Below are 16,158 nucleotides of genomic sequence, written 5' to 3'. Positions count from 1 at the left end.
ACTTTGGCACACCTTTCTCAGTGTAGGTGGCTACACACTGACACAATTTCATAAAAAGCAAACTCCACATGAACATATAATACAAGAATTTTCGGCGTTAGACGAAAAGTACAAAGAATACATAGCATTTTATACTGACGGTTCTAAAACATCACTTTGCGTCGGAAGTGCTGTAGTGCAAGATAAATGGGAACATGGGAAAAGGTAGTCAGGTTGCCTCAGTGCGCGTCAATATTCTCAGCCGAATGTTATGCCATTTCGGCGGCTGTATCAAAAATAGTTGAGATGAGCATTCAAAACAGCATTATCTACACGGACTCGCTGAGTGCAATCACAGCACTGAAAGCCAGAAACGTAAGGGAACCTTTAATAGGAAATATAATCCATAACATAATAACTGCTCAAACACAAGGACACGAAATTAAGCTCTGTTGTATACCAAGCCATCATGGAATTAGAGGCAACGAGAGAGCTGACGCTTGCGCTGCTCAAGCCTGCCATAAGGATGTCAGTACTGTAAATATACCCTATGCAGATTGCATGAAGTTAGTAAAAAATAAGCTTAAAGAAAAATGGCAGTGTACATGGAATAGCAAAGAAAATAACAAACTACATTTAGTAAAACCTATTCTGGGAGAATTGAGATCATGCAGGCATCAGGAACGTTTTATAGAAGTAATTTTATGCCGCCTGCGCATCGGACACACACACCTAACGCCTTTCTACTACACCTTTCTACTGACAAAACAAGACAAACCCTTATGTGAGAAATGTGGAGATGAATTCACTGTAAATCACATTTTATTCTCGTGCACACAACTCGAACGGCTAAGGAAAAAATATTACAATGAACGCATTCCCTTCCAGCCAAGTCTACTTTTAGGAGATAACCCACTTGTAGGAACTTCATCCGTTTTTAGTTTTTTGAAAGACGCAGCGATCCTAAACAAAATATAATGTATCACAGAACTACTAATTCTAAAAATTCTTACCCAGTTTTTTCACGCATCTTATGATGCACCTCACCCATTTTCTCAGTCCTGAGAAGAAGGCTGAGTCCTTGTCCGGACAAGGACTTTTGCTGAGGATACCCAATTTTTGAAATAAATTATACCATGTGTTTGGCGCATAATAGCCTGAGTTGCTTATGCGCAATAAAACCCAATACAATACAATACAATGTTCTAGCCTTTATATAGGCTGTGGCAGGAATTGGGACATCTTATGACATCACATACATAATTTGTGTTCACAAGATTGAAGAACGGAACTCAAGATACATATAGTATCAGTGTGCCAGCCCTGGCCATGCCATGGCCTGCATGTCAAGCATGGTGGTGTAGCGTAGGGAAAAAACTACTGGAGAAGTAAAAGAGGGAAACAATATAATATATTACAGATTATAAGAAGAAAAGAGAAGTCCGCAAGGCTTGTGATTTCACCTATGAACTTCCCGATCACGAGCACAGTGCTGTGAATGCTACACCACGAAATACAAGAGGATAGAGAGCGCAGTCGCATAGTGCAGCTCGGCTAGGGACAACTAGAGTAAAATGTGTCTTTCATAGTACTTAGACGCAGCCCCTAGATATTTCTCCTGCAACTCATGTGTGCACACAAGAGTCAGGAAAACAGAGTATCTCTTGCGTGTCTGCACCCTTTACAAAATGGGAAGGTGTAGTATATGCTGCAGAAAGCAGTAGTGTATCCTAACAGCTGCCATGTCAAGAAACCTATCACTGTGAATACAATTTATGTTCTAGCCTCCACATGGTCTTAGATAGCGTGATGCTTCTTTTGATTTTGAATGGAGCCAAGCAAAAAGGGAAAGGGACAGACAAGAGGAGAGAACAGAAGGGCATATGGGGGGCACCAAAACAGATGCATTCATCATCTCAGGTTTAATGAAAGATTTAGAAAGAAGCTCAGAGCCTGTGAACAGGGTCCAAGTTTTTTATCATAGCGAGCAAGTAGATGTATTCTGAGCAAACACGGCAAATAAAAATTCAGAAAGATAGGATAGAGTAAATGCGATGGGCCCAGCGGTTGTAGCTTTCTTCTTTTTTTTTCTTTTTGGCACAGTATTGCCATGTCGTGCCCCAAAACACATTTTTAGTGAAAAGTCGGTAAGTAATGATGATGGTGATAACTTGTTTGGAATTTGCCTTTTTATGTTTTTATTCTTCCTAGGTGCCTTCTGTATCATTTTTTAAGCTACACGTTTTAACTGCCTTCTCTGATTTCAAATCAATGGTTGGAACATCAAAAAGCAAAAAACCCTTGATTTCCTAACGTACAGTATCAGATCTCAAAGTTTATGCTTTGCCTAGAAAAGCACCTTTGATGTGTACAGTTGGCTCACTTATAAGCTTTTTGGTATGTTTTTAGAAGTAGCAAGAAAAGTATGTGTATGTATAAACCTAGGTCAAATGTGGACAAGGCATTGAATTTAGCCAAAGTTCCTTGAGAATTTTTACAAGACAATTGCTGGTTAGTTTTCATGTCATTAATAAAGTTGCTAAGGCTTCAAAAAAAACAGGGGGGGGGGGGTAGTTGTCGTTAAAACGATGAAAACTTGTTAAATTTAGTGACTTTCTCATTAAGTTATCAATACTAGACGGGCATGTGCTGCACTTTCTGTTCCTTTTTCTTTATTTGTCCCAGTTAACTTGCGATTTATGTGCAAGCACTGCAATGGAGCATCATAAGCATGGAGCTGTTGCATGGCTGTGTATGTGGAACATTGAATAGTTACTTTTTCTTTGTGCGCCTTTCCTCATTGCATCCTGCAGCGAATGGATTGCAGTTTATCAAGACCACCATGGGAGCCACACTCGTGGGCACAGCAGGAGGGCAACCATCAATCTTCAGTGTTGCCGGCATCGCACCACCAAATGCATCTGTGGTCAGTAGTTATGCCTCACTGTTTCTTCACTCTCTGCCTATAGTTATCATACAGCAGCATGAGTTTGCCACTTTTTCTGGTGTCAGAGACTTGAAATTCGAGCCGTCTACCTATGCGAGAGCTGGCCCAGACTTGGGTACTTAATTAAAACTCTGAAGGTCTCAGCTAGCACCCATACATTTCTGTGGGCCAACACTTTCGTTATTTCAATAATTCATTATTATGTTCGGTGTGTAATGGGAGACAAACACAAAAACATGATGATGACGGCAGCTGTCCTCATCTTCTTTTTGTGTGTTGTCTCTTATTACACGCTGGTTGTAACAACACAGAACGAACTGGCACAGCCACACCCTGCTGATTCGATTCTGAAATTAGTCCTCACCGGATAATCCAAACTTGCCTAGTCAGAACGCATGTGACTAACCCCAATGGCGACCTTAGCGGTGACCCTAATGGCTGCAGCATCTGTCTTGGTGGTGCTTCGGGTCAGTGAATGCAACAAAGATACATTATCTCTTGCGAAAATGCTGATCTTCGGCATGCTTTTGGCAGATTTCGAAGTGAAAAATGGCAGTTCACAAGCAATGATTATTAATTAGTATTTGCCAGGCTATTGCATGTGCTTCTTCTGAGATAATTCGACAGAAAATTGTCTGCGTGTTACAGTCAGATGTGAAACCAAAATCACATTCTCACCATTATCAGTGGCCTACTGTTAGAGCCAGCATCATCAAATCTTGTCGTCACAAGATAGCGGTAAAACAAGTTCGCATAGGATGATGACAGCGACGGGATAGCTGTTGGGAGGGAAAAGATAGTTGGGGTACGTGCGATAGTCGAGCCTCCTTTCTACAGGTGTTGTGCCAACAGGCTTTTGTGGTGCAACTACACATGACATGAAATCTTAACTTTCTCTTGCTTAAATGTCCTGTTGCAATTTTAGAGCTGAGAACAGATATGTTTCGAAATATAGATGAGGTTGAGGCACACATTGGAGAAAAACTGCAAGTTAGATCACATTCATATTGGAAAGTATAGGTTAAAAAAGTCAGATTTGCTAAGCCTCTATGTTCTTACTTTCTGTAATGGAAATCAGTTGTAAAAGACCGCCTGTGTCGTCTTTCTAACAAGTCGTTGTCTGATACTTCATGCTCTATGTTCTAATATGTAAGGTGCTGTTAGTGTCAAATGAAACACGAACAGCGAAAAACGGGGCCGAAACATGACTAAAGGCGCGGTGCGCGCTGTCGGCCAGTCATCACCACTGACAGGTGTGCACATCCAGTTTCCCCGCACTGTGTGATGATGCCTGCCCCATGCTGCAGTATTTTTGCTTCTGTTTTCTTGTTAAGAATGACGTACAGCGCCAAGGACAACGACTGCGAGAGACGACATACACTGCGCTGGCATCGAACAATATTTTATTGCATTGTCACGTTGCGTGTGTACATACAAGAGGGGGCATGCACAGAAAATGCAAGGCAGTCACAAGCGGTGTCCTAACAGCAAGTCACTGTACTCAGATCATGGTCACTTGAAAAAAACAAACTTTACTATTTCTCTCTGTTGAGATACATGATTTCACTAGGGCTCAGCACGATAGAGGGGACACTAACGCAGACACTACCCAGTGTTCTGATGAGGTCAACTTCTATAATTTTCCACGTGAGCTGTGAGCTGTGTCTCACTAAAACTTCTGTATCTTCAAAGAGGGACATGCAGCCACAGTCCCGGCAATGGATGCTCAAGTGGCCTTGAACAGTGTTATGGACATTGTTATAGTGCTCTCTTAAACAATCGTTTAAGCACCTGCCTGTCTGTCCAACATGTTTACTGCCACAAAACAGGGGAATCCGGTAAACCACATTCGTTGCGCATGTCATAAACCAGTTTCTGTGCCCGACAGAGAAACAACTCTGACGTGATTTAGGCACATTTACATGTTTACAGAGGCTTACCAGCTTTTCCTGGGCTGAGAAAACGACTGTGATTTCTGCATGCTGCCCAATCTTTTTTAACATCTTGCACATACAGTAGCACTGCAAACCTGTGTCTATCAACCGGCTGGTTCCTTCACTGAGTGGGCGCATCATGTTTTGTATGCCTCAGAAGCTGTTCCACAATGGCTGAAATTAATAATAAATAATAATATTTGGGGTTTTACGTGCCAAAACCACTTTCTGATTATGAGGCACGCCGTAGTGGAGGACTCCGGAAATTTTGACCACCTGGGGTTCTTTAACGTGCACCTAAATCTAAGCACACAGGTGTTTTCGCATTTCGCCCCCATCGAAATGCGGCCGCCGTGGCCGGGATTCGATCCCGCGACCTCGTGCTCAGCAGCCCAACACCATAGCCACTGAGCAACCACGGCAGGTCTATGGCTGAAATTAGTAAGGCCAAAGGGTAGCTAGCCCAAGAAAGGTGATCAACCTGTGCAGCAAGACTATGTTGCATCTCGTGTGAACAAGATTTATTGAGGCTGTTAACGAGGCATAACTTTATAATACCTCATTTAGCGAGGTTTGAGTGTGCAGAGTTAAAGGGAAAAAGTGGCTTCTTACTTCTCAGTTCGAAGCACCAGAACACTTGTTTGTTCGGAAGGCACAGCCTGAGATCTAGAAAGTGCAAGGAATTATCAATGGGGACCTCATGTGTAAAGCCCGGGATACATGGAGCATACATTCACGGTGAACTTCGCCTGGCACAGATATACGTGGCGGGACCATGCCGATGATTCTCTGGCATCGCTTACATTCATAAAAAAAAAACAGGCGGAAGCCACCGTGCTTGCCGCCTATTTGTCAGTGTTGTCAGACTCTAGGAATGTGTTTTTGGATAAGAAAAAAAAACGGTAAACATGCTTTTTATTGTAATATTTGTTGTTAATGACTAAACAACTTGGAAAAAGGTTTCATAGAGGCGCTTACAAATGATTTCCACACATTTCGTTGAGCTGTAAGCATTTAAGCGGGCTGGCTTTGCGCCGTCTGGCTACGTTGAGCGGTGGCACCGTGGAGCGCACGTGTTGCAGAAAGTTTTGTGGTTCTCGAACAGTGACTTTAGTTTACCTTGTGTAAAAACACATTGTGGTTATTCATGGTTACTTCAGTTTCTGTTCCTGTTTTAAAGCCTCCTCCAACAACAAGCGCTTAGTACTGCAGCAGGAGAGTATAGAATTATCAGTATTTGGGGGGGGAGGGGGGTGAAATGGGCCTGTCAGCGGCTCTCGTTATCGATGCCCTAAGCTTTCCGTGCGCCACCTGGGCTCACACAGATGCAAACAGCGAGACGACCAGGCATGGTCGGCTTCTAACTATAGTCGATGGTCGCTCTTTTCCCTCAAGGCACTCGAGCAGAAGGGACTTATGGTTGTTGTAGAGCAGGGGTAATTTGTGACTGAAGAAGCACAAAACCAAACTTTGCAAGCATGCTTGCTGACAGCGAAAAAGAATAAAACGAACAGCTTCGGGCACCATGAACGAGAAACCGTTTCGTCCCCTATACCCGAACCCATATGGGTGGCACCACTCACACAAAAAAGACAATAATAAGTAAAGCTGTACAACGCACACACTATTTTGCACCATGGAACCTTCGATCGGGTTGGTAAGAAAACTGCACCACACTTATGATTATTATCTGTCTCGTGAGCAAAATTTGAAGAGGAAAAATAAATTTACATGAATATGTACTCTTAAACACTCAATATCCCGCTGCAATGATCAACGGTGTCCCTTTCACAGGCAGGGAGCCCAAAAGTGCGCGGCCAAACTAGCCCAAACTCCCGCATTTCATTGCTTCAGCACGGCCGCGCGATGGATGCTCTGATGGAAAACCAAAAATACACAAAAACCAACCAGCTGCCGGAAGCGGGAGGGAGATCGATCGTCGCAACGCCTGGTGAGCGCGTGATGCGCTCCCGCCACTTCCAACGGTGATTTTTGCCAAGCAGCGTTTTTCCGATCGGACCGGGTAGCCGGTGGGAATCAAATTTTTGGACGCCGAGGGGCAAGCGTTCTCCGCCAGGCGTATTCGGTTTTCCGCTCCTTGTATCCCGGGCCTAAGTTCTAGAGGCTGCAGCTCTTTCTTAAAGATCTCTAAAACTCCCAAAGCAGCAGGCTCGAAGGCGTGATCAGTGCAGTCAGTAAATACCAGGTAGTCGTCCACAAACCTGCACAGTTTGACAACAGGAGACACGTCTAGGTGACCATGAATATTGCAGTCATGATGAGCTAGATAATATCACTTAGTGCCGGTGCCCGGCATGGTCCTATACAAACAGCGCTCTGTCCTGTGCTCTTTACTCGCTCATCCTGTGTTGCGCTGTTCCTGTTGTTATTATAAACATGAACCAACCAGCCCCATTGAACACATTGCTATACAAACACCATTGCTTTAAATGTAATTTCGTTCATTCCACGAAGTGAAAATTGATTTCAAATAGAATGTCAGCAATTCAAGAAAGCCAACTGATCCAAAGTCATCAATGCATTCTTCAACAAACAGTAGCAACTTGTCATGGAAGTGAATAGTACAGATTTTTAACATTAATCAAGAACATTTTGACTCCCTTTTCATTCTCTCTTAAAAACCTAATAACTTCACCAGAATCTATAACAAAAAAGGATCGTCAATGATTAGAAGGTTTAGTTTATCTTGCAAAAACAAGTCAACAGCTTTCTGCGAAGTCGCTGCTTCAGTTATGATAACCCGCAGAGGTTATCGTAAGCACACTCAAAGCTCGTTAAACGAGGTATTATAAAGTTATGCCTCGTTAACAGCCTCAATAAATCTTGCTCACACGAGATGCAACACAGTCTTGCTGCACAGGTTGATCGCCTTTCTTGGGCTGGCTACCCTTTGGCCTTAATTTCAGCCATAGTGGAACAGCTTCTGAGGCATACAAAACATGATGCGCCCACTCAGTGAAGGAACCAGCCGGTTGATAGACGCAGGTTTGCAGTGCTACTGTATGTGCAAGATGTTAAAAAAGATTGGGCAGCATGCAGAAATCACAGTCGTTTTCTCAGCCCAGGAAAAGCTGGTAAGCCTCTGTAAACATGTAAATGTGCCTAAATCACGTCAGAGTTGTTTCTCTGTCGGGCGCAGAAACTGGTTTATGACATGCGCAACGAATGTGGTTTACCGGATTTCCCTGTTTTGTGGCAGTAAACATGTTGGACAGACAGGCAGGTGCTTAAACGATCGTTTAAGAGAGCACTGTAACAACGTCCATAACACTGTTCAAGGCCACTTGGGCATCCATTGCCGGGGCTGTGGCTGCATGTCCCTCTTTGAAGATACGGAAGTTTTAGTGAGACACAGCTCACAGCTCACCTGGGAAATTATAGAAGCTGATCTCATCAGAAAACTGGGTAGTGTCTGCGTTAGTGCCCCCTCTATCATGCTGACCCCTAGTGAAGTCATGTATCTCAACAGATCGAAATAGTAACGTTCGTTTTTTATTTCTTTCTTTCTTTTTTTTTAAGTGCACATGTTCTTAATACGATGACTTGCTGTTAGAACACCCCTTGTGACTGCCTTTCATTTTCTGTGCATGCCCCCTCTTGTATATATACACATGACATGGCAACACAATAAGATATTGTTGAATGCCAGCGCAGTGTATGTCGTTTTTCTAATGAATCACTAACTACCCCAAGCAACCACCCTTGGGTTTCTTGTTATCTTTGTTTTCTTACTTTGAAATAAAAGACAACCAAAACAGAAACGAAAATGTTGCAGTATAGAGTAAGCATCATCGCACAGTGCAGTGTTGCTTCTCTGTTCTCCTATTCACACTTTCTCGCACTTTCATAGTGAACAATATTATGCAGTGCAGCATGTAAGCATTGGCCAGGAGCCACAAATGCAGGGGAACATGACAGCGTGAGTTAGTGCATTGAACTCTTTTTCTGGGAGGCCATAGGTCGGCAGTCGCTAGCATTGTAAGGGGGAGTTGCTGGTACTTAGTGTAATTGGGCAGGCAGCATGCAAGAAGAGCCAGGATGCTGAGGAACTCATTGCAGTGGCTATGGCGTTTAGTATTTGCTAAGCATCAGGCGACAGCTTCTACCTCCTCCTGTGTCAGCCATGTTGGCTTGGGAGCAGAATGCCAATGCACCAAGCCTTGTGTGGATCTAGAAGAAAGCCAAGCAGCCAATATTAAACTGGAGTGCTCCATTACGATGTCTCTCATAGTCCGCATCTTGCTTCGAGTTGTTTAACACCATCTTAGCTGTTTTATCTAAATCGCCAAAGTACTACTGAGAGATCTGCCTGAATGCTTGGATATGGTTGCCTAAATTGTCACTTCAATGCTGATGATGAATTAGTAATTGTATAGTGAAGGTGTCCTTCTTTATTTGTATGAAGTGTCTTTTGTGTTTCTTTAAGTATTGTCCTGTTCAGTTTGCCCTTTCAATTACCAATATTCTGTAGAACCCCTCTAATATGTTTTCCAGGGGACCGCAAGAAAGAAACCTATATCCTGGGAAGCGTATTACGTGAACATGCTGTTACAGTCAAACCCACTATTTTTTATTTATTTATTCACATTACCCCACAGGCCCGTTGAAGGGCATTTAAGGGGGGGCAACAGTAATTACATGAGAAAAAATAGCAAAGGGCAATATCGTTATGCAATATTAATAAGCAACGAATTCAGGTTATCACAGAATGTCTGACGATTGAAGATGGATCCAGTGTGATCCGGGAGACTGTTTTAATGTGCAATAGCTTTTGGTAGTGGTGACGAGTTAAATGCCTGCATTTGACCATGAATGCGCATGAAACGAAGTGCGTTGTGAATGTGATGAGATGTGCGCTCAGGAGTATGAAGTGGCAAACAGTGAAAGTAATTGCTATAAATGTACCTGTAAAACAGACCTAAAAGAGCAATGACGCGGCGATCGTCTAATGACTGAAATGCAAGGTCTTGTTTTATTTGGCTAATGCTCGAATGATTGTTGTTGCCAGAGATGAATCTGGCGGCCCTATTCTGAATGGCTTCCAATATACGGATGAGATAATCTAGATATGATGGCCACGTGGATGAAGCGTATTCTAGTTGTGGGCGAACATAAGTAAGATATGCTAGTTTTTGTACATTAGAAGGCACGTTATGCAAGTTTCTATGCAGGTAGCCTAGATATTGAGAAGCATTGGATGAGACAGTTGCTACATGTGTTGTCCAGTATAAGTCCGATGAAAGATAAACGCCGAGATATTTGTAGGATGGAGCAGCCGAAATTGCGGTATTATTAATCGAATAGTGGAACACCAAGTTAGTGCGCTTTCGACTAAATGAGATTAACATTAACTTGCATTTGGAGGGATTAGGTGGCATCTGCCAAGTTACGCACCATCTATAGGTTAGTTCAAGATCATTTTGGAGAGTAAGATGATCATCGAAACATGCAGTCGTCAGCGAACAACCTAACTGAGGATGAAAGGTTAGCGGGCAAGTCGTTGATGTATAATAAAAAGAATAATGCACCTAGCACACTGCCTTGGCGGACACCGGATGTGACGTCGCGAAGGTTAGACAAAATGTTGTTGACCACTGTAAATTGTTGACGTGAAGAAAAGCAGTTACGTAGCCAAGAGAGTGTTAATGAATCAATACAAAGGGCAGACAATTTGGAAATGAAATGGCAATGAGGTACAGTATCAAACCCCTTCGCAAGATAAAGAAAGAGGCAATCGGTTTGATCGTTAGAGCTCATGTTAAAGTGAATGTTAATTGTGAATTCAGATAACTGAGTGTCACTTGAGTAGCCTTTTCTCAAGCCATGCTTATTAGAGAAAAAAAAAAGTTATTTGATTCAAGGTGACCATAGATATGAGAAGCTATAATATGTTCGAGTAATTTGCAGCATATGCATGTTAGTGAAATAGGTCGATAATTCCAGGGTGAGTGCTTGTCACCTGATTTAAATAGACACAGAAAACAACTGGAAATATCAATAGTATTCTTCAGTATTTTACATTTGATGTGATCAATGCCAGATGAAGTAGGAACCTTAAGATTCGTGATGAGGTTTGCGATACCTTCGGCACTGATGGTGATTGGACCCATGAAAGGGAAGGGCTGTTCAGGAACAAATGGCACATTGGAACAATCTCCTTGTGTAAAAACAGATGCGAAATATGCATTGAAAGCAACTGCAGAATCTTCATCAGAAAGCGGAGATTGTTTTGAATCATGTATTGTGATGCAATTGTTAGACCTATTATAGGGAGAAATTATTTGCCAGAATTCTTTAGAATTATTTCTAATAAGTGAGGGCAAGTCCTGCGAATAATATTACTTCTTGGTTGCGCCTAATGCTTTGCAGTAAACTTGTAAGCAATCCTTGTACTTATCCCAGTAGAAGGCAGCATTCTTAGATTTTGCAGTAGTGTAGAAACGTTTCTTTTTATTTAGTAATGTTCTAAGTTGTTTAGTAAACCAAGTGTTAGTTTTATTGTTAGATATAGAGATTAGCGGCACATGCTCGTCAACTAATTCAAATATTTTTTGCTTAAAAAAAAACCCAATTCACATTCACGGTCCATGAGGCAAACAACGGCAGAAAAGATTTGTTATAAAAAGCTTTTTGTTTGGTGTTGAATCTATCATAATTACCACGGTTATAATCTTGAATAGTTTTAGTCGCTGAACCTGTAAAAGTGAAAGGTAGAATAATTTGGAAATTAAGGAGTTTGTGGTCACTAAATCCTTCTATGTAAGAAATCGGACCAGTAGTCTCTGTTGCAGTCCTTTAAAACCAGGTCCAATAGGTTAGTATCGTGAGTAAATTGGTTAACAACTTGTGTTAAGTTGTAGTCAAGAGTTAAATTGAGAAAAACAGATGAGGCATGACATGTGATAGACACATAGGTCAATCAATGAGTGGATAACTTAAATTGCCAAAAAGGTATATTACGTCAGCTGAATGGAGCTGTGTAGCTCGCTCTATGTTATCACGTAGTTCCCTAGAAAAAGAAGAATCCGCATCTGGTGGGTGATAACATGATCCTAAAAGTATTTTTGCGTAAGATGTAACGCATGCAGCCCAAGTTATTTCTATAGTAGGGTTAGTATCAAGGGAAAGTGATAAGATTGTCTTTTTCACTGCTAATAACACGCCAGCTCCTTTTTTACCAACGCGGTCACACCGATATATGTTATAGTTGACCTTATCTGGGATGAGTTCTTCATTAGTTATGTCAGGATAGAACCAAGTCTCTGTGAGTATTAATATATCAGCATCACTATCACCTAAATAAGAGCACAACTCGGCCCTCTTCGGTAGTAGACTTCGAATTTTAGTAAAAGACACAGATAAGGATGGCGATTTTAAATGGCTGCTTACGCGTGCGCTTGTTAGCCTCATGCTATCTCGTAGACAACACAACTGCATTGTTAGAATTATCAAAAACGTAGGTATTAGTATCAAAGCGAAGCTTATCCACAGATAGCTTGAAGAGTTGGTTTTGGGTCTTTGCGTATTCCAGAAACTTTCAGTGCACTTGACACGTTTTCACAGAAAAATATTTACCTATGCAAAAGCAGATCCCTTAAGCTTACGTGCATTTGACAAAATCTTTTCTTTGTCCTTGAAAAAGGTAAACTTGGCAATGACAGGTCTTTGTTTATCCTTGATAAATCTGCCCAGCCTGTCCAGTCGCTCTAATTGTGAACTTGTTACGGAAATGCCTAGGTGATTGGAACAAAATTTCACTGCCTATCTTCTGAGAATTCCGAATTCTTATTGGGGTCGTCATCTAGGCCAAAAAAGAGAAGGTTAGACCGACGCAACCTATGTTCAGCATCGTCGCACCTATTCATAATTTTCTACAGCTAGTTTGTCACATCACGTAAAACGTCAGCCGAACCAGAAGGTGCAGTCACAGACAGAGAAGCGTTGATTATTTCCAGATAATTCACCTTGGTACTTAAACTTTAAATTTTATTGTCAGCCGCTCTCAATTTGTCAGACATGCCCCTTTCGAGGCCACCAAAGCTATGCCTCGGTGGTGCTCGCATATCGCTTGCCACCCGTGGCACCTCTTTGCAGTTGTTGTAGCAGTGCCGTTATTTAACGCCGACAGCCGCGGCTTGTTACACGCGATCGGAGCGCCCAAGAAGCAGTTAAACGAGTGAACACAATCAGCCGGGCGGAGCAAGGTGGTGGGGAAGGGCAGTGGCCTCCCCGCCTATATAGTTTTCCCACATCAGCTCTGCCATCCCCCTAGTTTGATTTTTCATGCAACCCGGTAGTAACAACTATCGGTTATAACAATGGAATTATCGTGCTACTTGAATATTGTTATACGTGGTTTCGACTGTAAATACAGTGAAATGTCGTTATAACAAACTTCAGATGACCCGCAGTAACTTGTTTGTTATTCTGAAAGATCGTTATGGTGAAAGCCCCAAAATTAACCATTCCGCCCATCAGCCCATCAGTTCATAAGTTGTCCCCATACGAGCTCTCCATGAAAACGCAGTTGTTGGCTCTCGGCACGCACTGTTGCTATTTTTCATAGACTCCGCCGCCATGTACCACCGAAGCACCGTATAATAAGAGTGACGCGCAAAACAGACACCGGCGCTGAAAAAAGTCCCGACAAGAAGGTAGCTCCATGTCGTCTCCAAATCACAATGTTTCTTGCTTTTTGTTTGTTTTTCACATTTCTTGCCATGGACACTGCAACTGTCTTGCTCGAGGCGGACACCTGAACTATGTCAAAGCGCAAGTGCGCATAAGTGACACCATCTAGAAAGGGCAAAGTGCGACCATATGCCATCCCCGCGAGTACAGAGGTTAAATTTTCCAATGCGTGCAGCTAGTACGGCCGCAGAAAGAAGCGCGAAAGGAAGAGGCGTACACAGAAAGAAGGGTAAAAAAAGGAAAAGCCGCGCCTCCGTTGCTAGACGACACTTTTCTGGAGGGAGCATATGCTCGGAAAACCTGATGTCATGGCCTCCCCTCGCCCATGTTCTCTTTTTCTTGAGCGTCGTCTCAGGGTTTCCTAACCCATGCACCGCGACGTCTGCTCTTTGCACCTTGTCATCTGCTAGCCTACTGTTCCAGATTCTGTGAAGGATGCACAGAAATCTAACAATCCCTAGATTTCTAATATTAGTTCATAGTACTGGGGCGTTTTTAACATTATAGGGAAACTGAATAACGATCATTATTTGGAAAAGTTCGGTATTTTGAAGTTCGTAGTAATGAAATAATTTCACATTGAAACTATAAGAAGTCACCGGGGGATTTCTGGAAAATTTGTTGACCTGAAAAGTTCCTTAATGTGGTGTTCATAGTAAAGAGGTTTTACTGTATTTAAACACATACACTATTCACGGTTCAGCCTTAAAATGATTTACAGTAGCCAACTGATAATGCTGCATATTTTATTTTGTCGCGTAAGCTGAATGACACGGACAACAGAAATGCACATTTGTCACACACAAAGAGCTTGACTATCCTTCTTCGCATTGAACATGTCCGTCAGTCTGCATGGTAAAAAAGTGCTTGCACGTGGTTCCCTGTTTTTTGTTTTTTGTTTTCTTTTTGTTCATGTTTACTGAGCTTTTACATGTGTTGTACGACGTTTCGAGGGTATATATAGTGACAAAAACTGGAAATAAATCTATTGTTGAAAGTTAGTGCTGTGTTTGTCACATGTGACTTTCTGCTGTCCGTGTCGTTCAGCTTGCTCTACAACAAAATAAGATATGCCGTACCAACAAGCCCCTATAGCTATGCTCATTGATAATGCAGGCTCGATGGGGACGCCCAAAATGCCCAAAATATTGGATTCTTGTTCCAAAATGTTTGAAAAAGGCGTATTGCATTCTCGGATTGTCACTTTTTGGGATACCTCACCGTCGCAAGATTTCATGTGACTAGCATTAGACGCATTGGTGCCTACGAGCAACAACTTTCTTGGCATATTGCCTTGCACTCTGTCTTATCACAGTGCCAGGATTGCGATCGTCCGATGACATGTCTGGTGCTATGAAACTGATAGTGCCGATGCTCGTTACAATGGATCGCGACAATCATGTGAAAAAGGTCTGTTATATCCAAAGTCCATTATATCCAAAACTAGGGTCGCGGTATGTTGTGAAATGGCAAAAATTTGCATATATTGGTGTATAACCCATAAGTGATAGCAAGAGTGATAAAAAGGTCCACATTAAAATAAATAAGTATGATAAATGGGTTTACGTTGGGGTTGTACAGCCACTCAGCATGGTGTCTTCCTGTGCACCATTTTCCGGGTGCTTGTTAAAGACAAATAACAGTTTCATTATACTAGAACGTATATACACTAGCACAACGACAAGAGGGAGGGAGGAATAGAAGAGAGGAAAAGCCGGGAGGTTAACCAGACGCATGTCCGTTTTGCTACCCTGCACTGGGAAAAAGGGTATAGGGACAGAAAGATAGAGAGGAGATTAGAGAGAGCACAGTTTCTCGTACAACTTAAGGTTTTCACCGAGTATACACACTATTACCAAGACCTGTCGACTTGAACGGCAGGATTTACAGCCAGCCAGTACTGCCGTACCTATAGGCCGACCTCAATGCGTCATTGCCGCTGACGAGACAAACATCAGCTACAGTTCATTCTTTGCGCAAAATTATGGCTGCTAGTACATATAAACTAAAGTCTTAATTTTATCTTTCGCAGTAAGCTATGTCCACTGTCAAACTGTAGCACAAACGAGAACCACGGTACTAGGCAAGTTCAACTCAGAGCCTGCATTTGGCCGCTGCAGCCCTGCATGCGCTCCGGCTCGACCATATCATGCCCCACGCCGCCAGGCCACCGCAAATAGTAGCCTATCTTCTTTTTTTTGTGCAAATTGTGGGGATGCGCGACTCTTGCGTGTCCCCTGATATGTTTTTTCCGCATAGCGCATCTCCTGTAATCCGGCTTTGCCGCGTGGCCTGGCGCCCGCGGCGGTCGGAGTGGTTGAGGCGCAGTACGAGAGATGGTGCGAGTGTTGCGCTGCTAACGCCGCCGACAGGCGGGGTTACTTGGGCGCCGAAAGACAAGGCGCTTGCTCTCTTTGATTCGGGAGAGCAAGCAGTGCGGACATGCCGTGCTGCGCGGGCGCCGATCCATGCTTCTGCGAGACCATCTCGCGTGGCCGCCTTCGAACGCGCCACCGTTCGCGTGACCGCACACGCGAATGACCAGGCGTTGGGATCCAGCATGGGGCGAACATATATTCGCTCGCT

The 16,158-nt window shown here is 42.9% G+C and overlaps 1 protein-coding gene across 3 annotated transcripts in view; it reads left to right on the top strand.

Moving 5' to 3' along the window:
- Positions 1-16,158, top strand: part of pdm3 (POU-domain protein pdm3) — a 149,206-nt gene that overhangs the window by 24,863 nt on the left and 108,185 nt on the right. For all 3 annotated transcript variants that reach the window (XM_075682742.1, XM_075682741.1, XM_075682743.1), the window contains exon 3: positions 2,793-2,905. In XM_075682742.1, coding sequence (XP_075538857.1) covers positions 2,793-2,905 — 113 coding nt within the window. The remainder of the gene's footprint in view (positions 1-2,792; positions 2,906-16,158) is intronic.

The sequence above is a fragment of the Dermacentor variabilis genome, chromosome 2 (genome assembly GCF_050947875.1).
Source record: "Dermacentor variabilis isolate Ectoservices chromosome 2, ASM5094787v1, whole genome shotgun sequence".
NCBI lineage: Eukaryota > Metazoa > Arthropoda > Arachnida > Ixodida > Ixodidae > Dermacentor > Dermacentor variabilis.
Note: the sequence above shows the minus strand (reverse complement) of the source record. Positions and strands in the feature narration are given on the sequence as shown.